This window comes from Ptychodera flava, chromosome 8 (assembly GCF_041260155.1).
Source record: "Ptychodera flava strain L36383 chromosome 8, AS_Pfla_20210202, whole genome shotgun sequence".
Lineage (NCBI taxonomy): Eukaryota > Metazoa > Hemichordata > Enteropneusta > Ptychoderidae > Ptychodera > Ptychodera flava.
The window spans coordinates 28,994,240-29,018,045 of record NC_091935.1 but is presented as its reverse complement, the minus strand read 5'-3'; the positions used below and the strand labels follow the sequence as shown (position 1 = coordinate 29,018,045).

The window sequence follows — 23,806 nt, the reverse complement described above, 5'->3', positions numbered from 1 at the left end:
TAGGGTGGTAGTTCAAAGATTCCGTATTGAGTGAAGCTGTGCAGCTGTGATAAAGTAACCAATTTAGAAATAAATAAAAGTATTTCCTCTCTCCATTTTGTTCAGTGAAAGCTTTGAGGTTTGTTCTACTGTTGCATGTTTTACAATTGTTAAATGTCAATGAAAACATTCATGAATGTATAACAGAATGTAAATAGTTAATTGTTCAAAACAAAGCATCTGCCATTTATACCATCATGGATTAGTAACTCGTGTAGATCACCGATATGTGTAAAATGACCAGCAGGGCAGTTTCTGTTATCTGCTGGTCATTGTTACCGAGATAATATTTTTACAAGCACAAATGTTACATTTCACCAGAATCATTTTTTCTGTACGTCCATGTTGGGTTAATCTATCCACTGTAAAATTCACCAATGAATGGTAACCTTACAAGTTTACTGGTGATGTACAACAGTAAAATGAGAAATCCTCACTGATTGGTCAATGACAGCACTGGTGATGAGAATGACACTTAATTTCATGTCTTTATTAGGAAAAGCTAAAATCATCAAGAGTGTTGAAAAGCAGTACTGGGATAATTTATCTCCTAATATTTGGAAAGGAAATTTTTTGTACTTAAAAATAACAACACATCAAAAGTATTATACTGTAAATCATGAAATCAAAATTCATTTTAAAATAAATATTTACCAACACAATCAAGGTACTTTGCACATCAAAATTTAAAGACTTAATCTTTTGCATAAATTTTCAGAAAAAGAAATTCAAATTTTAGAAATTAAGTATAAAAATCAAAAGTCAACATGCAAAATTCAGTAGGACAGAATGAAATTATCCAGTATTCACTGACACTTGAAATTCAAAATGGCCGCCATCCCTGTGTTGACTTTATGGGAGAAAAGTAAAATTTTGGATGATCAAAAACATATGCTGGTGACAATTATTCCATGATGTTCAAAATGAGCCCCCTAAAAGTAATAGACCAAAAAAGAATGACAAAAGTTTGAGAGTCTGAATATCTATCGTCACAGCACATTCTACATTAAAAACAGAATGTTAACTCAAACAATTTCATAGGCAAGTCTTTCATTAATTATTCATGACAAATCAACTGCAGACTATTTGAATCACTCTCCATGATTATTAATCCTGTAGACCATTGAGTGTTCAGCATGATTCAATACATTGTAAATTTTCAGTATGATTTTGTCCTCAATTTCAAGATTTATTTTCACAGTCTCGTTGTTTTTGTCATTATATTCGGTGAGACGTAATCATATGCTAGGAGTGCTGGGATTTCAGTTGTTTCCTGGTCAATATGTGTAATTTATTGGCACACTGGAGATAAATCTTAATCAAGATTTTCCAAATTTTCTTATGCCCTGTTTACTTTATTGCCAATTCATAATCACATGATGGTAAACTAACACTGATCCATGATCAATTTAAAACTCAAAATTTCATCCATGCCACTGAGATGCAAATCCTTACAAGTAAAACACTAAACTAAAAATAATAGAAGCTTGGTGCCAATCCAAACCTCAGTAACTTGTTTTACCACCTTTGGGGAGAAAACGCTTTGTTATAAAGTCAAAATCAAAATTTGAAACAGCAAAAAAATGTAGGTTTTAAGTCATATTTTGATAAAATTCATATGTTCAGATTGAGTAAACAAAACTGCTTGGATAAGTGACACGCACAGTGACAGATATGCCTCTAATGCTAGCAATGACAAAGATATTCAAACCTAAATCAAAATTTTGGAAATTTTCAAGGTGACATCATTATATTTTTGTTTTTACAGACAAACAGAATTTCACCAAGTGTAAATTATTTCTGAATTATTTCAGTAGGTTTTGTTTCACTTTTTCATTTACATCCAGCAGAATTTTCCATTCCATGTCATCTTAATTCCGTTGTTCACACTTTTATTGACACTCCGGACGGTAAAACTACAACGTTTCCATTCTGCATCTCGTTGATGTGGGATCGTAGTTTCTTCACCATTTCTCTGGGATCTTTCAGAGGAAGAGACGGACATTTACATTCTGCTCGCATTTCAATCGCCTGTTATTGAAAAATAATGAAAGATTCATCATCAAAAATGAATGTGTCTACGGATTATGTCACTCTGAAATAATATTTACAATATCTATCATTTGGATTTTGTTGAATGTCTTATTTCAACATCTCTAAAGACTGAAGACGGTGTGGTTTAGCAAATTCATCAAATGTTGCGCATACTTTCAGTTGAATAGGGTTGTTTGCAGTGGCAGGTTTGTTACTACATATAGCTGCACATGTACGACATTGGACACTGTCACTTGAAATGTGGACAAATTTTGTCAGTGTTGCATGCATGGCTGTTGCTGCACTTCGTTGTCTCAGCCAGTAACATGTTTTTTCTTATGTTCAAGGTATAGTGTTGGAAGTCGCTCGTGAAATTATTTTAGTTGTTGTCACATGCACAATTTTCAAATATAGTTATCTAAATTGGCAGACAAATAATTATTTTTGCATATCAATGAGAGAACAACAACATCACTTGCAGACAGCCATATTCAACTTGGTGATTGTAAACTAGACTAAACCCATCAAAGAAAAGGGACTAAATCACCTGGGAAATAGATGCTTGAAATATTATTGTACACAATTATCTCTAGTTTTACAAGGCAGTAGTGAATAAGACAAGATTACCAATCTGTGTGTTGTCTCCTAGGATAAATGTCAAAAATTAGGTGATAAGAAAAATTAAATCATAAGATGTGGCCATGGCAACCAAATTTGGCAAGCTGCCAAATTACCTACCTTTGGTATAAGTTGATCCAGATGATCAGCTCTGGTTTGATGGCTTGGATGAGTTGATAAGAACTCTATATTATCTTTGCCTTCAGCATCACTTTCAAGAGCCATGCACTCCCAGAATGCACTGCTTTCTCTCACATCAAAGCATGCCTACAAAAAATGCCACTACATTTGAGCAAGAATATTCTAAATAATAATAAATAATGATGTTTTTGCACTAATCTCTTGCATCAGTTCAATTTAATTACACTAAAACAAGGTCATAAGCTGCTTGGCACAAGTGTAATATGAAACTTTTATTCTGGTACAGACACACTCATCCAGCCAAATATATTACTAAGAATGTATGTATCTAGTCCAATTTGTATTTTCAAACTCTTTGTCAAATTGAATTGGTTATGACGGTTTTTGTCTAAAATTAACTTGAGATTACACGAAAGATTTGTGAAAGGCGGAAAAAAAATTGGTTGTAAGTAGAGAACATTTCTTTTTGTCTGGCTGTTCAGATTGTTTTCAAGTGGAAAAAGGCAAACAGAATTTTCTGTCAGTTTCAATTTCTTTGTGTCTGATAAAATCCCCAACAGAGAGACAGAATTAAACAGACAGAATATATTTCCGTGTCTCTTTACTTTTCTTTAAAAACCAGAAGAAACAGAATATGAGGAAAATAACCCAAATAACGAGTGTGATTCCATCCTTGTTACCGAGTCAAACTTGATAATTTGAGAAACATAATAGTTACTTGTAGTGAATAAAGTGATGTCCAATGTGCATTTTTCTCATCCTTATTTTTTGAAGAAATTACATTTCAGAAAGAATTCACCTACCCTGGCCGCCAACAGCAAACCAACTTCATCAGCTTCTGTCTCTAGCTGTCGGCTGTACGGCATTGAAAGTAAAAGCTGTGGAGAAATAATTGCACCATAGGCTACTGTTAATTAATACTTTCATCAAATAAGAGCATTATCGGTAACCTATAAAATAGAGGTCTCTTGGTTGAATGTTTATCCAAAACATGACCCAACAAACACTGCCATGTCCACTCTCATCCACGCAGGGGTTAAAAACTTAGGACTGATGTGCAGCGTCTCGGAAGCTGATATCCAATTGGGTGGCTGAATCTTACCCTTATACTAAAATAATACAAAAGACTCCCTAAGTTGCTGTGAATAATGACAATCGACCAATCAGATATAACCTTCCGAGCACGCTGCACATCAGCAGAAAACTTATGATTTTGAAGACTATCAAAATAGCTATGTTGACAAGGTAAATATAAAATTTGGAGATGTTTCATCATTATTGATAAACAGCAGATATAGAGTCTATGCCATCTTAAGAATCTCAATCTCTCTGACTTGCTGACTAACAATCGAAACTGATTACACGTTATCAAATGCTAATTTATCCCCATGGCTTGAGTAGCATTCTTTTTCACTCCGAATATGCACGGCTGTTCCCAGACAAAACATCACTAAAGTATAATGTGATTCTTTGAAGTATGAATTCCTGGCCTTGCATAAACACAGATCATTCACTTAGGTCTTTTCTAAACAACTGTGTTATCACCACTATACAATCATTTGCATGTCAGAGACTCACTTTACTATTGTTATACTATAATTTGCATATAACATAAAAGCTCACCTGTATCACTCTATTTTTAAACCACTGTGCCACCAGTGCTATACCATCATTTGGTAAGAATGCCCAGATTGCTGCCAGGAGTATAATAGACAATCCATCCACTAACTCTGTAAAGCTGATCTGCTCTGACTGAAGACAAAGGCAAGACAGTATATCATCAACAAGATACTGCGACAAAGTTTTGCATTACAGACAGTATTCTGGTATTACAAATGTAAATAACTTCATTGTAGCTTTTACGCTTTTAACACAATCTATAAGTTTTGTACAAGAAGTACTGCAACCATAGGGAATTCAAATGTCTAAATACTTCGCTGTGGAAAAATTACCTCTTTTTTCACAATTTTCACTTGCTTATCCAAATCACAGACACTCCAGAGTCTATGTCTAACCTATAAGAATATTTCTATGCTGTACATTTGTTCTGTCACAACTTGCCCTTATCAGTGACTAGTCCAAATACAAACTATCTGAGTTGTTTAATGCATATAGATAATTGGGTTATTTGTTGACACTGTTGTGGAATGCAGTTGATGAGGTCAACACCTGGCTACCATTGAATGGGCAAAAAACACAGTTACTGTTTTGTTTGTGGTGACATATTGTAGAAGTAAGCTCTAATATCAAATTTACCCTTTATGCAGCAATGATCAAAGTCGAATCTTGTTTTATTGTAATTTTTCTAAATTGGATTTAGATTTATATTCAATGATGCCATATAAATGCACAGTATCTGATGGGTCTAACAATAGAGATAGCAATGAGCTGATACCTCCATGGTATAACTGTGTAATACAGCTTTTGAACTATGATCAGGGTTCGTACACCTTGGGACAAATAAAATTCCAGGGCTTTCCAGGGTTTTTTGACCAGTTTTCCAGGGCTATTTCAACTAAAATCAAGTAATTTTCCAGGGCTCTTGACCATGAAAATAAATTTATATTCTACTTCTATTGACACACCGTACCTATCTACTGCTTTAATTCCTGAGCTTTTTCTTCTAACTGTATAGCTACTGATTGTATTTCAGTTTGTTTTTCTCTTTTGCAGTCTTAGAATTTGCACTCCTAAGACTATTTAACTTTGCGACAAAAGACATTTCCCTGCAGATTCAGCTTTCTGAATTATTTATTATCAAATTTGTTAAGTTCAATTACATCAGTCTCAAGTATCTTCATTTTCCAGGGTTTTCCAGGGCTAAATCACATTTTTCCAGGGTTTTCCAGGGCTAAAAATAAAATTCCAGGGTTTTCCAGGGTTTTCCAGGACCGTACAAACCCTGTATGATTTTTGGACAACGGATAGGCATGTTTGCTATTAATTTATTGAACTGTCTGTTTTTCATTGGTAACACTTACAGCATGTCCCAGTACAACATGTGCAATTTCATGACCAAGGATTATTCCAAGCTGGTCTTCGTTTGCCACAGTTTTCAATATTCCAATGAACACAAATATTTCACCATTCTGAGAAAAAAAGAAGAAAGAAAGCTTGATCTGACACACTCTATAACCATCGTCTTTGTCAGGTACTAGGTTGTTTACATTCTTGTCCTTGCCTTCTTCTCAGTGAAGATACCGTCTTCCATTTTGTAACATCACATTTGGTCAAAGATATTTTTCAGTATGGTGACAAACCTGAATTGTTTGAAGTTGAAAGTAGAAAAAACCCCACAAAGATGGACCATAGCTCATTGAAATTTGGTAGTATGATCATAGGTCAGTTTTCTGGTGTGGAGTTTTTTAACTGTGAAATGTTGAATATTTGCACCAAAAAGAAGAGTGAAAGAACAATAATCCATATATGAACCAACTTTGTACCATGATTAGGACATATATGTCTGTAGTTTATCACTTGAACTCTGTAGGCTCGTGCTGATGAAGAAACTGCTACACATCAGAAATTGTTATTTTAAACATTTTTCAAAGGATCATGACTTAACTCACTGGTAAAACAAAGGCATTTTGCTCTGGTTCATTGATGATATGTACAGACCATGATTTTCCCTGAAGTTCATTAACTTCTCTGTTGGCATCTAGTAGTCGTTCTGTCACCTTGACAACCAAATCATAGACCGGATGGCTGGAGTCGACCATAGAGTCACTGTACTTCTCTAGAAACTGAAAAAAAGAGCAAAATCATGAAAAACCACATTACTGCTTCAGTTTTGTAGCAGAAAAATGACAGGTTTGGTATGATATTTTTTAATCAGGAAGACATTTCCACAGCCTGCAACAAATGAAAAATAAAATAAAAAGAATCAATGACACCAATGCAAAAACTGTTTATACTGAAAAAAGTGCACATATCTCTCAAAACTACATTAATGTAACACTTGTTTAATGAGCCCTCAAGACAACATTTTTGTATATTTTATTATTTTTAAAGTTTCAAAGTATGAGAATCAGGCTATATTGCAAGTACTACCATGAGCCTCTGCAATAGTGTCATTAGTGAACCATGGTTGTATGCATGAATTATTTACACAACTACAAGAAAATTATGAAATTATCACATATGATGATGGAAACCCCAAAAGGAGATTATGCATTTCAGAATAACTAAGTTCATAAAATAAAAAGGAAAATCAAGATTTCTCAGTTATGAAAACTATATAAGCGAATACATTAAACAGATGACAGAAATCATCTGTGTTGATGGAAACTAGCTATTTCCAACACACTGGTTCTGGTTGTTTGTTGACTCCAGCACTATATGGAAAAAAGCGACCTAGCAGCCGATATAGCTCCGCTGTGTTTATATAGAGAATAACTATTTTTGACACATGTTGATGAAGGTGGAAATCTTTGATAGCTCAATGCAGTGGCCAGAAAAAAATGGCTAAAATAAGCTGCAAAAATATACAATTGAAGATTTCAGCATACTTTGAATGTATCACATAGGATCATCCCTACGAACATGTCGACCAAAGTTATCTGATGTGTAATTTTTGAGAAAAAATTTTTGACCAAAAATGGCAACAATTGCCCCCAAAAATAAAAATAGCGTCAATGACACTGTAGCTCCCATCCTGGACTATTTAGTGTTTGTTCTCTGGTCAGATATTTGAACATGTGTGAAAGGGATAAAGTGCATGAAGTGAAAATACTTAAATGTAATGTACTGGAGACAGTGAAATATGTTTAATGTAATTATTCAGAATATAAAATGGAAAAAATACAGAATTAGATATATCGAATACTGTGATACAACCATTAACTCAACAAGTCATTTCCAATGACATAGTCCCCACTTGTAACAGGAGTATTAGTCTTGATGGGGCAGGAAAATGTGGTCATTAAGAAGTATCGCTGGAGTGTATATGTTGAGATCTATGGGCACATAGGTCTATGTCGTTGTTCCCAATTTGAAACACATGAGGCATGTCTACGTTACGGTTCTAAATCGGGAAAAAAGATCAGACCTCTAGCAGTATTGGCCAGCCAAGAAATACATATGCGCATTATAAATGAGGTACAAGATGTGACATCTTAAGGTCTAATATCCTATCAAAATTGGAGGGTATAGAACTTGTGGTTACTGAAATATGCATATATATGTATAATCAAGGTCAAAGGTCATCGAGGTCACATGACATTTTGAAAAAAAAAATTATATTGCTAATTAATCCCTATATGCCAAAAAATCAGATCTCTAGCTCTATTCGCTTGCCCAGAATTAGATGTGTACATAATTAATGAGGTAAAGCGTGTGTTGTCATAAGGTCTCCCATCCTACTAAATACAAAGGACATAGCACTTGTGGTTACTATTTATTGACATAAACATATATTTTAGGTAAAAGGTCATCGAGGTCACATGACATTTGGTCAAAAAATTTCTCTCCTATAGTTATCCCTATATACGAAAAATCAGACATCCAGCTCTATTGGCTCGCTCAGAATGAGATATGCGCATAATTATTGAGGTACAATATGTGGCGTCATAAGGTGTCCCATCATACCAAACATGAAGGGTGTAGCACTTGTGGTTACCGAGTTATGGACAAATATGTATATTTGAGGTCAAAGGTCACCGAGGTCACGTGACATTTTGCTAAGTTATCCCTATATACCAAAAATCAGACCTCTAGCTCTATTGGCTCGCTCAAAATTAGATATGTGCATAATTAATGAGGTACAATATGTGGCGTCATAAGGTGTCCCATCATACCATACATGAAGGCTGTAGCACTTGTGGTTACTGAGTTATGGACAAATATGTATATTTGAGGTCAAAGGTCACCAAGGTCACGTGACATTTTGTCAAAAAAATTGTATTGCTAAGTTATCCCTATATACCAACCAGATATGAACTGAAAATGCTCACGTGTTTCATTATATATTGCAGTTGTGTAAAATTGAACCTTTGCCACATGTTTACAACTTCATTGAAAGTATTATGATCAACATAATGAACAATAATCACTGCCGATTAGGTCATGAAGTATACAAATATGTAATTAGCTGAAATAAAAACATTAAAGTTCTTTAACTGCTGTCATTGTATCACCACTTTATATAGTAAGTGTAATTACCATTGGCCAAGTCCTTCAAGCCATATATGCCGAGCTGTGAAAGCTCATTAGATATGCAAATTATAAATCAGCGGACATGAAAAAATGAAATGACTTTTGATATTGTTTTAACCTGGTATAATCATCAATGTACATAGCATGTTTTGCCAACTTTGATCAAGTAAATCCCAGTATATATCCCTAATAAGCAAAGTTCATTAAATATGTAAATTAGGAATTGGCTTAAGTAAAAATGCTTAATGATTTTCAATAATGTTGTATCATGGTATATGCAATAAAAGTAGCAAGTTTTGTCAACTTTGGTCAAGTCGATTCAGATATATATCCCTAATTAGGAAAGTTCATTAAATATGCAAATTAGGAATTGGCTGAAGAGAAAATGCTTAATGACTGTCTTTAATGTACATAGCAAGTTTCATCAAGTCAATATAGATAAATATCCCAAATTATGAAAATTCATTAAATATGCAAATTCTGAATTGGCTGAAGTAAAACTGTTAAATGACTTTCAATAATGTTGTATCATAGTGTCTTTAATGTATATAGCAAGTTTCATAAATTTTGGTCCAGTCAATTCAGATATACATCCCTAATTAGCAAAGTTCATCAAATATGTAAATTAGGAATTAACTGAAGTAAAAATGCTTTATGATTTTCAATAATGTTGTATTATAATATCTCCAATACATGTAGCAAGTTTTGTCAACTTTGGTCAAGTCAATTCAGATATATATCCCTAATTAGGAAAGTTCATTAAATATGCAAATTAGGAATTACCTGAAGAGAAAATGCTAAATGACTTTCAATAATATTGTATCATAGTATCTTCAATACATGTAGCAAGTTTGGTCAATTTTGATCATGTCAAATCAGATATATATCCCTAATTAGGAAAGTTCATTAAATATGCAAATTAGCAACTATCTTTCACGTCACCCCTTAATGGTTCCCACTGCTGATATATATAGGTGTGATCAACATTTGTAGCAAATCTCATCAAATTGTGTGCAGTTGTTTTAATGTATATCTGTTTTCTCTAAAATCATTAATTATGCAAATTAACAAAAAGTATGCAAGCCACGCCCACCAAAACCTTTTCAGTTCTAGCCATTTGAATTCTGAAGATGTCTACCAAATTTGACTGAAATACGTTCAGCCGTTTTTGAGATAATGGGGATACAGACACACGGACACACACACAGACACACACACACACACACACACACACACAGACAGACATGGCTAAACCATATGCTCACGTGTGTGAACACGTGAGCAAAAAATCAGACCTCTAGCTCTATTGGCTTGCTCAAAATTAGATATGTGCATAATTAATGAGGTACAATATGTGGCGTCATAAGGTGTCCCATCATACCATACATGAAGGCTGTAGCACTTGTGGTTACTGAGTTATGGACAAATATGTATATTTGAGGTCAAAGGTCACCGAGGTCACGTGACATTTTGTCAAAAAAATTGTACTGCTAAGTTATCCCTATATACCAAAAATCAGACCTCTAGCTCTATTGGCTCGCTCAAAATTAGATATGTGCATAATTAATGAGGTACAATATGTGGCGTCATAAGGTGTCCCATCATACCATACATGAAGGCTGTAGCACTTGTGGTTACTGAGTTATGGACAAATATGTATATTTGAGGTCAAAGGTCACCGAGGTCACGTGACATTTTGTCAAAAAAATTGTTTTGCTAAGTTATCCCTATATACCAAAAATCAGACCTCTGCTCTATTGGCTCGCTCAAAATTAGATATGTGCATAATTAATGAGGTACAATATGTGGCGTCATAAGCTGTCCCATCATACCATATATGAAGGGTGGTAGCACTTGTGGTTACTGAGTTATGGACAAATATGTATATTTGAGATCAAAGGTCATCAAGGTCACATGACATTTTGTCAAAATATCCGAGATATCTGCGTGAACGGATGGACTCACAGATGGACGAACAGACGGACATGACCCAATCTATAAGCTCACTGGACTTCATCCGTGGGGACTAAAAATTGTGTCACTGCATCCTTTTTGCAATATGAATACGATGAGAAACTAAATTTTTATTTTTTGTGGCCTTATACATGGGAGTCTATGGAGATCTGCCTTATACATGGGAGTCTATGGACGTGTAAACTAAAAATATGCAAATTTCACCACGATTTGCCCAAATTTGGGAAAGGTCACTCCTATGCACTCCATACCAAGTTTCAAATCAATCGGACTTGTGGTTTCAGAGCAGGAGATTTTTGACCAAAAATGGGAGAAAATTACAAAAAAATTCATGAAAAATAGCAAGTCCAAGATACTGACCCAAGATGTGCACAATCATTTCATGTCAGCCCAAAGTACTTACATGCTAATTTTTCATGTAATCTGCTCAGTGGTTATTGAGTTTTTTCAATTTTGACTGTTTTTACATTTTTTCACTTAATTTGCATATTTTTGGCAATGACAACTTCATTTGAACAAAATCTCATCTACAGCCCATCATCCATGTACACACCAAATATCAAGATGAAATGTACAGTGGTTTTGGAGTTTTTGATGTTGACGGACAGACATACAGACATACAGACATACAGACATACATACATACAGACATTTCCCTAGCCTATAAGAATAGCTTCCATTGCCATATATACATATGGCTATGGGAGCTAAAAATTGCAGATTTCATCATAATTTCAAAAGATCAAATTTAGTTCATCTATAGAAACCTGTATACCAAATTTCAAAGCTGTTACACAAGTACTTTTTGAGAAACACATTTTTTGACCAAAAATGGGAAAAATTGCCCCAAAAATTCAAAATTGCAGATTTCATCATTATTTCAATAAATATCATTTAGTTCATCAGAAATTCAATATATATTACTTAGCTCATCTTTAGAAACCTGTATACCAAATTTCAAAGCTATCAGACCAGTACTTTTTGAGAAACACATGTTTTGACCAAAAATGGCAAAAATTGCCCCAAAATTACAAAATTGCATATTTCATCATAATTTCAATACCTATCATTTAGTTCATCTGTAGGAACCTGTACACCAAATTTCAAAGCTATCAGATGAGTAGTTTTGGAAATACACATTTTTTGACCAAAAATGGCAAAAATTGCCCCAAAAATACAAAATTACAGATTTCATCAGAAATTCAATATATATTACTTAGCTCATCTGTAGAAACCTGTATACCAAATTTCAAAGCTATCAGACCAGTACTTTTTGAGAAACACATGTTTTGACCAAAAATGGCAAAAACTGCCCCAAAATTACAAAATTGTAGATTTCATCATAATTTCAACAAATGTCATTTAGTTCATCTGTAGAATCCTTTACACCAAATTTCAAAGCTATCAGATGAGTAGTTTTGGAAATACACATTTTTTGACCAAAAATGGCAAAAATTGCCCCAAAAATACAAAATTACAGATTTCATCAGAAATTCAATACATATTACTTAGTTCATCAATAGAAACCTGTATACCAAATTTCAAAAATATCAGACCAGTACTTTTTGAGAAATACATTTTTTGACCAAAAATTGCCTTAAAAATGCAAATTTGCATATTTCTGCACAATTTGAACAAATCTGAAATAGATCATCCCTAGGGACCTATGTACCAAATATCAAAGCTATCTGACCAGTAGTTTTGAAGAAGAAGATTTTTAAAGATTTTTTTACCAAAAATGACAAAAATTGCCTTAAAAATACAAATATGCAAATTTCACCAAAATTTGAACAAATCTGACTGAAGTCACCCTAAGCAAACTGCATATCAAATTTCAAAGCAATCAGACAAGCGATTTCAGAGAAGAAGATTTTTTTACCAAAAACACCAAAAAATGCCCCAAAAATACAAATATGCAAATTTCACCACAATTTGAACAAACTGAAGTGAGGTGACCTCAAGTGAACTGCATATAAAATTTCACAGCAATTGGACTTGCGGTTTCAGAGGAGAAGGCAATTGTTGACGGACGACGGACGACGACAGACGACGGACGACGACGGAAAATCAACCTATCTGATAAGCTCCGCGTCGCTGACAGCGGAGCTAATAAACGGTAGAAATAATTCATGAAGAGTTGTGGGTTGGTCTTACAAGAAGTAAAATATTGACTTTTTACCTGTTTGTATTCCTCAGCAGCGATTGCACTGAATTGTGTTTTTGTAAAGGCAATAAATCTAGTTCTGTTTGTTATCGGCGTTGTTTCCAAGTGGGTCGCATAGTACAGTCCAATGATGCCACATACGCTGCCTGTAAAAATCACTATCTTTTTCTTGTTCTTTTCCAGTAAAAGTAGGAAGACTTTCCGTTTCTGCTTTGGCAAAGACTGCCACCACTTTCTGAAAGCTCTGCAAGAAAGTGGAATTTATCATTTCATCATATCGACCCTCAGTGGATTATGTTGGTTCCCAGACACTTTGCACCAAAACCACTACATACCTTAACAACCTCGTACCAAAACCTCTTCGCCCCAGGAGTTATGTTGCCCTAAACCATTTTACCCCAAAACAACACCACTTCGCATCAAACTATCGCCAACTGGTAAAGCTGAAAATAACCAACCACCGTTGTCATGGGAGTTTTCATCATCTATCTACAATCCAAAGACTAAAGTCTTGAAAGTTTGAAAAATGACATCGCACAAGTCTGCACAAAGCACATGAGTTGTAGCATTTAGCAGTTTGCATTGAATTTCTTTTTTCTAATTCTACCGTTTATGGTTTTGTGAAATAATAAATGGTTTGTGGTAGCCAAATGTCCTGGCACAGTAATGCTTCCAAGATGTATGTAAAAAGAACGCAGTGACACATCGTGGCATCGTTGTTTTAGCACAGGTTGGTAGTATTATGATGGTACTATACCTGGGGTGATGTGGTTTTAGTATGTGGTAGTGTACTTTGGCTAAGTGGTGTGGGATGAGGTGGTGTTGGTACGAAATGATTTTGGATGAAGTTGTGTGGAGCAACCTGGTTTCGGTGCGAAATGTCTGGACCGCTATGTTTTCTTCAAACAAACATGGTGTCAACAGTCATGCTCTAAATTAAAGCTGATAAAAACATCATAGATCCTTTCTTGGATGCCAGAATTCAGGATGTTATTTATGTTTATTGCAAGATTGCAAATTACTCAGGTGTGATTACCATGATGTCCAGTTGTACGTCTGTACTCCAGAAGAGGACTGTATCAACCTTTTCAATGCTTTTCATTACAAAAGACATTTGTTGAATTTACTGGGAACTGTCACATTGGATGTGAACTTTTCCCATAAACCATCTCATCTCCCTACCATTGTGACCCCATTTGTGTTCATTGAAAGTGGATCCATCTCTTTTGGAGCACAAAGTATGAACTTGCAACTTGACATAATAATAATAATAATATTTTATTGCTTGCTTGTAAATATAGGATTTACATCACATTTGTGGCAATAAAAAGTGTGATACAAAAATAAGTTAAAATTTTCTTCAATAAAGATAAAGTATTACAGTATAATAATAGTAGCTAATAATAAATATAACTAGGTATTTCTTTGTTTATATAAAGTAAAAAATATAATCTGCAAGTTGTTCATTAAAAGATAACTCTTGTTTTGTTAGTAGAGAAATAAGCTGATTTTCAGTATTGTCGTTTGGAAGTTGATTTTACTGAAAAAGTTCTTTCTTTGGACTTTGTATTTCTGACAGACTAATAAAAAGTGTGTTTCATCTTCAATACTGTTGGTGTTACACTGATTGCAGTATCTTTCAGTAATTGGGGTTTTTGGAACAGTGTGTCTTCCTTTTTCAATTGCTAGATCATGATTGCTAATGCGAAGTTTGGTGAGTAATTTTCTTTTCTCACCTTGTAACTGTGTTAAGTAGGGTTCTAATCTAAAATTATGTTTTATTTTGGCATACATTCTTAGTTTACTATTTTCATCAGTGATCAAATTTTTCCAAAAGACCTCATAATTGTTTGTTAAATTGTTTTCATTAACCAGTTATAACTTTGTGGTGTTTAAGTGATGGAGCTTTATCAAGGAGAAAGTCCATTCCATTGTCTTTAATTAAAGCACTTAAACAGTTAAACCAGGATCTATTGTTAGTGTTGTTTACCATTTGCTCCAGAAAAGCTTCTTTAGCGAGATTACAATGTGGCAGTTGTACGATATGAAGCCAGTGTTTAACAATATTAAGTTGATCTCAAGTAGAAGTGGGAATTGTCCTAGTTCACCCCTCACAGCGGCATTACAAGCTTGTCTATTACACTGTAAAATGTTCTTACAAAATTTGAGGTGAGTTTTTTCAATTGCTGATTTATCCCACTTCTTGTAGTCCATGAAATCTTGTCCCCAAATCTCTGAGCCATACAGTAAAACAGGTTTAATGAAAACATTGAATAGATGTAGGGAAATTTTATCTTTTTGTTGTGCAATAAAACCCTTTTTAAACTATACAAAGATTTTGCTGCTTTATCAGCCAAATTTGTAATTGTGTCACTAAAACTGCCATTTGATTTAATTGTCAGTCCTAAGTATGTATAGCTCTTAACAGATTTGATGCATGTACTACCATAGTTAAATAAGTGTTTATCTATCAAAGGAGATTTACTAAAATTAATTGCTTGGGTTTTCTGTAAATTAACATCAAGTTTCCAATTGGAGCAAAATGTGTGTAGTGTATTTAACTCCCTCTGCAAACCTTCTTTTGAAGTAGAGATTAAGACTAGGTCATCAGCGTAAAATAATGAGTTAACTGGGGTATTATTCAACACTGGTGGTTGAGTATCTACTTTGTCTAGATTTGTTTTCAAGTCATTGACATATAAATTGAACAGACTAGGACTTAGAAACACAGCCCTGTTTTACTCCTTTTTCAACTTTCAGGCTGGGCGAGATAAAATTATTTGTTTTGATGTGTATTTTTGTGTTGGTGTACATGTGTTTTATAAGTCTGTATAATTTGCCATTAATGTTATTTTTGAGAAGTTATGGAAAAGACCAACTCTCCATACCGAGTCGAAAGCCTTAGCAAAGTCAACAAAACAAACATAAATGTTCTGCTTATTGTTAATATATTTATGTATTATTGTCTTCAGGGTAAATATGTGATCTATTGTGCGATGGTTTTTGCGAAATCCAGCTTGATTATTATGTATAATATGATTGTCATCTAAAAAACTATTTAGCCTTTCATTTAGAATGTAAGAAAAAACTTTTCCTACACAACTTCCGACAGAAATGCCCCTATAATTTTTCGGGTCATATTTGTCTCCTTTTTAAATAAGTGTGTCATAATGCTTGTATTCCAGATGTCTGGAAAGTTGGATGTATCTAGAACTGCATTAAATAATTTAGCCAAGGGTTTACAGAGAAAGGAGGAACCATGTTTTAACAACTCTATACAAAACCCATCAATCCCTGCTGCTTTTTTACTTTTTAAATTTCTAATTGCTGATAACACTTTTTTAGTTGTTATTGACTTATCCAGCTGCTGTTAGCCTGATTCTTAGTTTCTTCAGATGTTAAACTATCAATAATTTGCTGTTGGAAATCATTATACCTGTCATTTTCAATTGAGTAAGAATTTTTGTAAAATTCCATCCATGTTGCTGCTGAGACACAATCTCCAGTATTATTATCTTTATCATTATTTTTTAAGTACTTGATCAATTTCCACATATCATGTGAATTGTTGGCATGTAGACTGTTTAGTTTGTCTAAGTTGTTTTGCCAGAATTGCAATTTCTTATTTTTAACAAGTTTTTTAAACTCTTTTTCTTTGTATAATAGATAATTTTTAACTGACTGTCATATGAAGCTTTATTTAATAGTTTAGCTGTTGCTATTAGGTCCCTTTTTGCTGCATCACATTTTTTGTCAAACCATTTTGATTTCTTTCTCTTTAAATTTTTCTTTCTCTGCTTTTGTCTATTGAAAATTCCACTGCAGGCTTTATCTAAGATGTCATTAAAATGCTTAGTGGCTGAGTTAATGTCAGATTTGTTATTACCAATATTAGTATTCAAAAATTCTGCAAAATCTTTTTGTAGCTCATCTGACGCTAATCTATCCGTGTAATTGAAAACAGATAACTTATCCCATTTCCATTTTTGGGGCATTTGTAACAAATTCACAGTATCTTTAACACTACTTGGATTAAAATTTGTTAGTTTGAGAAGAGTGAAATTTGACAGTGATCTGAAAAAATTGTGAAATTGTGTATTTTAAAATACTCAAGTTATCGATGATGTCTGTTGTTGCAAGACCATAATCTACTACACTGTTTCCATTCCAGTGGTAACATGTAAATTTTCCACAATATCTCCAGGTAGTCTGCCATTCATAATTCTTGTATTGTGGTTTTACATAAATCTATGAGGTTTCTACCATACTTATTTTCAATCTTATCCATATTGCAGCGATTAAGATGTGTATCAACAGAATATCCTGGTGGAACTGGTATATGATTTGAGAAATCATTGTCAATAAAATCTGGCAGTAATCCTACTCTGGCGTTAAAATCCCCTAAAATCATGACAGATCCAGAACAGCTATATTTTGTGATCACTGTTCTAAACGTTCGAAAAATGATTCAGACTTATGTTTGGAATTTTCTGGTGCGTTGTAAACAAAGCAAATAAATATATCCTGTTGACATAGCACAACAAAGATGCATTCTCTGTTTCGTGTATATTTCACAGGAAGCAAATAATAGATGCATTGGTTATCAAAAGGTAATGCTGAAGTTAATGGTTGACATAAGAACAAGGGTTGGTGAAGTGGGCCTCTAAGCCAGACCCCCAGTTTCTTCACTTGTCCTTTAAAAATCTTACCTGCCTGATATAACTGCTGTTAGTTTGGCCAGAGGTTTGGCAATCAACCATGCAAAAAGTGGAGGGACATTGCGTCTGGGTGATGTTTGAAAGTCTCTCTTGATGATGCCTTTATGCTTTGAAATAGTGCCTCTGTTTTCAAGTGCAATTTGGTTTGTCTTTCTGAAGTGCTGGGTGAAATTGATATTGTGGTTGAGGCGAGAACAGCGGATTCCAGCAGTACAGAGCGTCTTGATAGAGGGCGCGTTCTGTTTCAGCACGGGACACCTCTCCGGTCTCAAGGTCAGACGTGGGATTTCATACACTGCCGTGCTCCATGTCAAACGTCTGCACACATTGGATAGTAGCATGGCTTCTATGTAAATGTCACAACTCTGTTGCTAAAAATGTCTAATATTTGGCGTTTTACAAGTAAAACGACTCAACCATGTGGTCCTGACCTCACTTCCGGTTTCTCTTTCAGTGTGGATGGACACGGCAAAGAGAACGTCGATCAGTCGACCATATATATGAAGCTCTGCAAAAGTAACAAATGGTGTTTTCAAACATCAAACTTTAGTGTTTTCTTCATTCCTTGCTCGTCGAGCTTAAAAACACGATTTTATCCATGAGTGACACCATGGACGCAGGTGACACTGCCATAGCACTAGCAGACTGCAGTGTCAGCGTATTTGGAAGTACATTTGAGTAATAAGTCGTTAGGAAAACCCTATATTACCTACTTGTTCAAACGATGACGGTAATTTTTGCCAGGGGTCCCTACATATTCGGGCCGATGAACAACTTTGTGTATCTGTGGGGTGCAATCAAAATGGGAACAGTGACCGGTAGTGTTGTTCTTACTGTAGTGCTTCTTCCGCATGTCATCGGTATTTTTCGGGCGGGCGCCCTCTCACATTGTATTTCATAAAAAAGAAAGCACTTAAAGTTTTCGATACAGAGGACGCTCATACGTTATCTGTTTATCATGGGATTTCAGAAGCTAACAACTCTACTTTCCTTCTTTATTTAAATGTAAGTCCTGACCACTTTCATAAAAGAATCTTTAATGAAGTGGCCTACCAAATAATCGTCAATGTCTCCATCCCTTCATTCAAGTAAACCTCAACATCATAAATACTATTAAAATTTGCTGTTGATAAGAATAACCAACTGCAATTTGATAGCCCACAAGGTGGAAAACAGCAGCTTGTACTCTGGACCACACTGATCTGGCCTTTAGGGTCTGACATAAGGAATATTTGCTGTGAACATTTTGATTTCACCGCTACATTAATATTGATTAATATTTAAAGTTTCATGAATTTTTGCTCAGATAAGCGGCTGAGTGTTATAGTTTACATGTTTTGAATCATCAACATGGTAGGGAGAGAACTATTTTATGACAAAAACGTACAAAAAACGCTCAGAATGAAATGTATTTTATTTTACAATGTTTCTTTACTGTTCCTTTTTCTTAGATCCTCCGGCAACTCAATAATGAAAGACAATTTTTAAAACCTGGCTCAATCAGAGAAAGAAGACAGCACTTAAATTGAAAAACGTGACATTTCTGACCCTGTTTAACAGCCAGAATAATTTTCTTGATAAATTCTAAATTACTTCTATTGCAGGCAGTACCTCTTGAAAAAATGGTTGCATCCTGATGAAATATGCAAATTTAACCAACAGTCTCTGGCAGGATGGAACACGACCTTGTAGAAATACTTGAAATGCATCATGGGTAATGAAAAGTGAAACAACTGGCGTATTGCAAATGCTTCAAAATATTTAGTGAGTGCAAAAATGAGTTAATTAATATGTACAAATATATCCAGATAGAAATTGGACATCACAGCTTAGTCATAAAAGATGAAATTAAATATTGATATGTGAGAAAGTTAAGATTTTGATCACATGTGCCAATTGACTATTTATATGTACATATTAAGTGAGAACTGGACGGCTACAGCATCATAACTTTCTTATCACGTATGCATCTTTCTCAAGTCTAATTTATTTTTAAGAGAAAGTAATCAATTTTTGTCACCTGACAATATTTTAAAATATTTTTGTTAATATTTGAACAGAAACAGTTGCAATCTCTGGGTATTAATTTTGCCAATTTTCTATTACTTGGCAAGTCAGTCGCGCCCATCAGATCATCGCAACATTATGTGGGAGTTAACGAGACAACATACCTCAAGCCCCTCTTACGGACGGAAGAGTCAGAGAAAGCTATAAAATCATTCTGGTATTGAAGTGAAGGAGTAAATGACGAGTTAAAAAAACCACAGCCTTTGTAAAATACTGCAAGGCTTTACACTCATCCATGCATGATCGATGTTGGATGCAAGCACGCGCTTCACATAAAGAAGGTATTTAATGACAGAGAAAAATGAAAACAGCATCCTTTAGGAAGGAAATATTTTCCTCAAATATATAGAGAGTAATCTAAGGTTTCTAAATGGTGCAGAATGGGGTGGATATTATGGGATGCATTATGAAGACAAGTACTGTGGTGTATTTTTGACAAAAGTACCTCATCCAAAATCTCAGTTGTGATTTTATCAATTTACAGGCACATGATTGTGATGCACCAGTTTGTAGCACTGATACATGCAAGAGCCAATTACCTGTTAACAGTTTTGGAACTGTTACCAGACTGGGAAACAGTTCGTGAAACTGTTAACCGGATCAGTTTGAAAGTGCACCTTGGCATTGCGCACATTCTATAAACTTGAAGGAAGATGGCAGATTCATCTGCAACTGAGGTGAATGTTTCTGGAAAAACTTCTTGATTTTTTTCAGGGACAAAATAGATGAAGTCTGTTATGAAACACATTGAGTGGCCACATTTAGATAACAGCATACATTTGTTACCTCTGGGCCTACGAGTTGCCCCTAGCAGTCTGTTTAAGAGATAGCAATGCACTATTTTTGGGGCGACTCAAAGGCCCATGGAGAAAAACAAATGTTTGCTGCAACAGGAATATGGCAAGTCATTATGTGCAATACATATTAAGGTAGTATGCGCCTCGAAAGTGAAAGACTTAAACTTTTGCTTACACTTTCCTCAAAGAATATTTCAATCATTCTCTTTCAAAATCAAGAATAAAAACAGGGGGTCACCATGCAAATTTTGGTACTAGAGAAACAAATTACCCAAGATTTACCGATATTAGAAATTCAAAATGGCCGCAATCCCTGTGTTAACTCTATGGAGAAAAATAAAAAAATTCGAATTTTGAAAAACTAAGCCGGTAAAAAGTTTTCTTTCACCATTAAGAGCTTTAAAATGAACACCCACATGTGGTATATCAGAAGAGAATTGTAAAAGTTTGAGAGTCCGAATGTCTGTCCCCGAGGCGCGTTCTACCTTAATTGTAACTTCCTAGTTAAAAATTGTAAAAGAAAATTTCCTGTTGATATCCTCCAATTAAAAGTGATAAATGTAAATCACATATCATTGTTTATGTAATTTTTTTTATTTTACATATTCCCAGTTTTCAGCTTGCCTTGAAGCCGCTCCTGCAGAACGGAAAGGTGGACCATCAAGTAACCACAAAGGGAAATATGGCTGACATTATACACAGCACTTCCCTTCATTAATCAAACTCCGCCGCGGCTTTGCAGAACAAAAGTCGAATAAACTTTGGTACAGCGCGAACTTTGACAATAAAAATGGAAATAAGACAAACCTACTGAGACAAAATCAACATTAACAAGGTTAATCTCATATTGGGTTAATTCACATCCTTGATATGATGAATTGCTGAGATCAGTTGAAGGACATGGATGACCACACATGCTGATGAATTCACCAATATCTCCCTCTGGATTTCATGATGAATTAGTGAAATTTTTATCAAAAGATCAAAACGTTATAATCATTCGATTCTATCTTATCTACTTGTTTTACAGAAACACACAACTCATAAATTATCTTTTTCTGAGCCAACTTTTCCATGTAACTACTTGTTTCAACTATTTCCAACTTTTTGTTTGTTTGTTTGTTTGTTTGCTGTTACCTCTAAGCCAATTACTGTACAAGTCAGCTCATTCAGATTAAAAAATTGAATGACCTAACGAGGCAAATGCCAGGATATTTTTGATGTACCTTACCTGTTTCCTAAGAATTTGGTAGAGTCTACATTGTTTTTGACTGGGTGCTTGGATTTCAATACTTTAATATAGGGGTGGGAGGACCTGACATGAGAAGGAGCGTTGACCTACGCCTTTCAAATGTTAGGCTATTTTTAATGTATTCAAAATTCAACACAGCATCAGTCAATTTGTTCTCACATTTGACAACACAAGAGTGTCTTCAAATCTTGGTGTGGGTGGAAGTCACTGAATATCAGGATGTCTCAGCACTTTCCAGTCAACTCTAAGATTCCCCAGCAATCTGAACGGCAAACTGCACATAATTTCTGTTGTATTGTTTGAATATTCTTCATGGGTTGTTCAGGGATGCTGTTCTGTAGAATTCAGTTATTTATAATTACTTGAAAGACTGAGCAGTCTGCAAGAATCCAATGTGACAATCACAGCAATTCTCAGATGCATTGTGAAAGAATTCATCTTTTTAGGTATTTGACGTACTGTTTTTGAACAGTTCAAATTCTTGTTTTGAGTATGTCTTGTCTTAATGATTGATATTCCAAGTGGGCACGGCATTACGTAAAACCAGGTCACCACAGATCAGCGTATTTTGAAGACAATGGACAAATTCAATCAACTAAAGAGACAGGCAAATTAACTGTGTAGCAGCAATTAATTTGGTCTCATTTACATACATTGGGGTACCAGATGGTCTAAAAGTTGACCATACTACTTCTATGGTTCTCAGAATGAGACTTTGGCATGCTGTATGTAAATGAGTTCTGTGATTGGCATACTCACAGTGGGTGTGGCTAAAGTTTAGGTTGCACTCGGCTTGAAACTGAACGACTAATACTGTTGCACAAATTTGTCTCAGAGAAACTTTCCATCATTCAAAATCAAGAATAAATCAGGGATCACCGTGTCAAATTTGGAACTAGAGAGACAATTTACCTAAGATTTACCAACATTTGAAATTCAAAATGGCCGCCATCACTGTGCTAAATCTATGGGGAAAAGTTAAATTTTCGATTTCCCAAAAAATAAGTCAGTTTAACTGCTTTATTTACTCCATGAGCCTCAAAATGAGCCCCAACAAACAAAACAGCATTGTAAAAGTTTGAGAATCTGTCTTCAAGGCACATTCTACCTTAATGTTACGATTGAAAAATTCGCAAGATGAGCTTAAGCAAATAAACTGTGATTCCCATATTGTGCTTTGTGTTTTATTATTAGAGTGATAAGGTTTGACTGAGAGTAATCAAAGTAAACACGAGGCAGAGATTTGTTTAAGATAGTACATGCCTTGAAATTGTGAGACTTACTTTTTCTCAAACTTTCTATTAGAGAACTTTGAACCAATTCCTTTCTACATCAAGAATAAAAATCAGGTGTCACCATGCAAAGACTAGAGAAACAAATCACCTGACATTTACCGATATTTGAAATTCAAAATGGCCGCCATCCCTGTGTTAACTTTATGGGGAAAAATTAAATTTTTGATTTTGATAAATATCAGCCAGTGAAAATATTTACTCCATGGGCTTCATAGAAGCCCCACAAGAGGCACACTAAAAAGTACCGTACAAGTTTTAAAGTTTAAATATCAGTACTGGGGTGCATTTTTAAACCCTCTGAGTGCCAAAGTCAATTTTTGTCGCCTTTATAAAATATACCCAAGTCAATTTTTTCAGATATTTGTCGAAATTTTGATAAAAAGCTGTAGCCAATGAAATATGATGTTCATTTTGTCCAAAATTATTAAAAGACTCACTGAAAACTTCATAAAAATTGTTAAAATGTTGCAATGAAATTTTGGTGGGAAAAATTACAGCACTCAAAGGGTTAATTTATCACTGAAGAAAAACTGAGACTGATCAAGACCATGAAG

General features: G+C 34.6%; 1 protein-coding gene across 2 annotated transcripts; it reads right to left on the bottom strand.

The window, feature by feature from the left end:
- On the bottom strand, positions 1-18,703 carry LOC139138969 (metalloendopeptidase OMA1, mitochondrial-like). Of its 2 annotated transcripts, none has more exons than XM_070707622.1 (9): positions 18,555-18,703; positions 17,833-18,349; positions 13,139-13,367; positions 6,402-6,575; positions 5,814-5,921; positions 4,456-4,584; positions 3,636-3,710; positions 2,812-2,958; positions 1-2,070 (listed from the first exon to the last, which is right to left on the bottom strand). In XM_070707622.1, the coding sequence occupies exons 2-9, from the start codon at positions 18,180-18,182 to the stop codon at positions 1,924-1,926; spliced, it is 1,359 nt and encodes a 452-aa protein (XP_070563723.1). In that variant the 5' UTR covers positions 18,183-18,349; positions 18,555-18,703; the 3' UTR covers positions 1-1,923. The 2 variants fall into 2 exon arrangements, with proteins under 2 accessions (XP_070563723.1, XP_070563724.1); XM_070707623.1 differs by having other exon boundaries at positions 18,551-18,696.
- Positions 18,704-23,806: the final 5,103 nt, after the last annotated feature.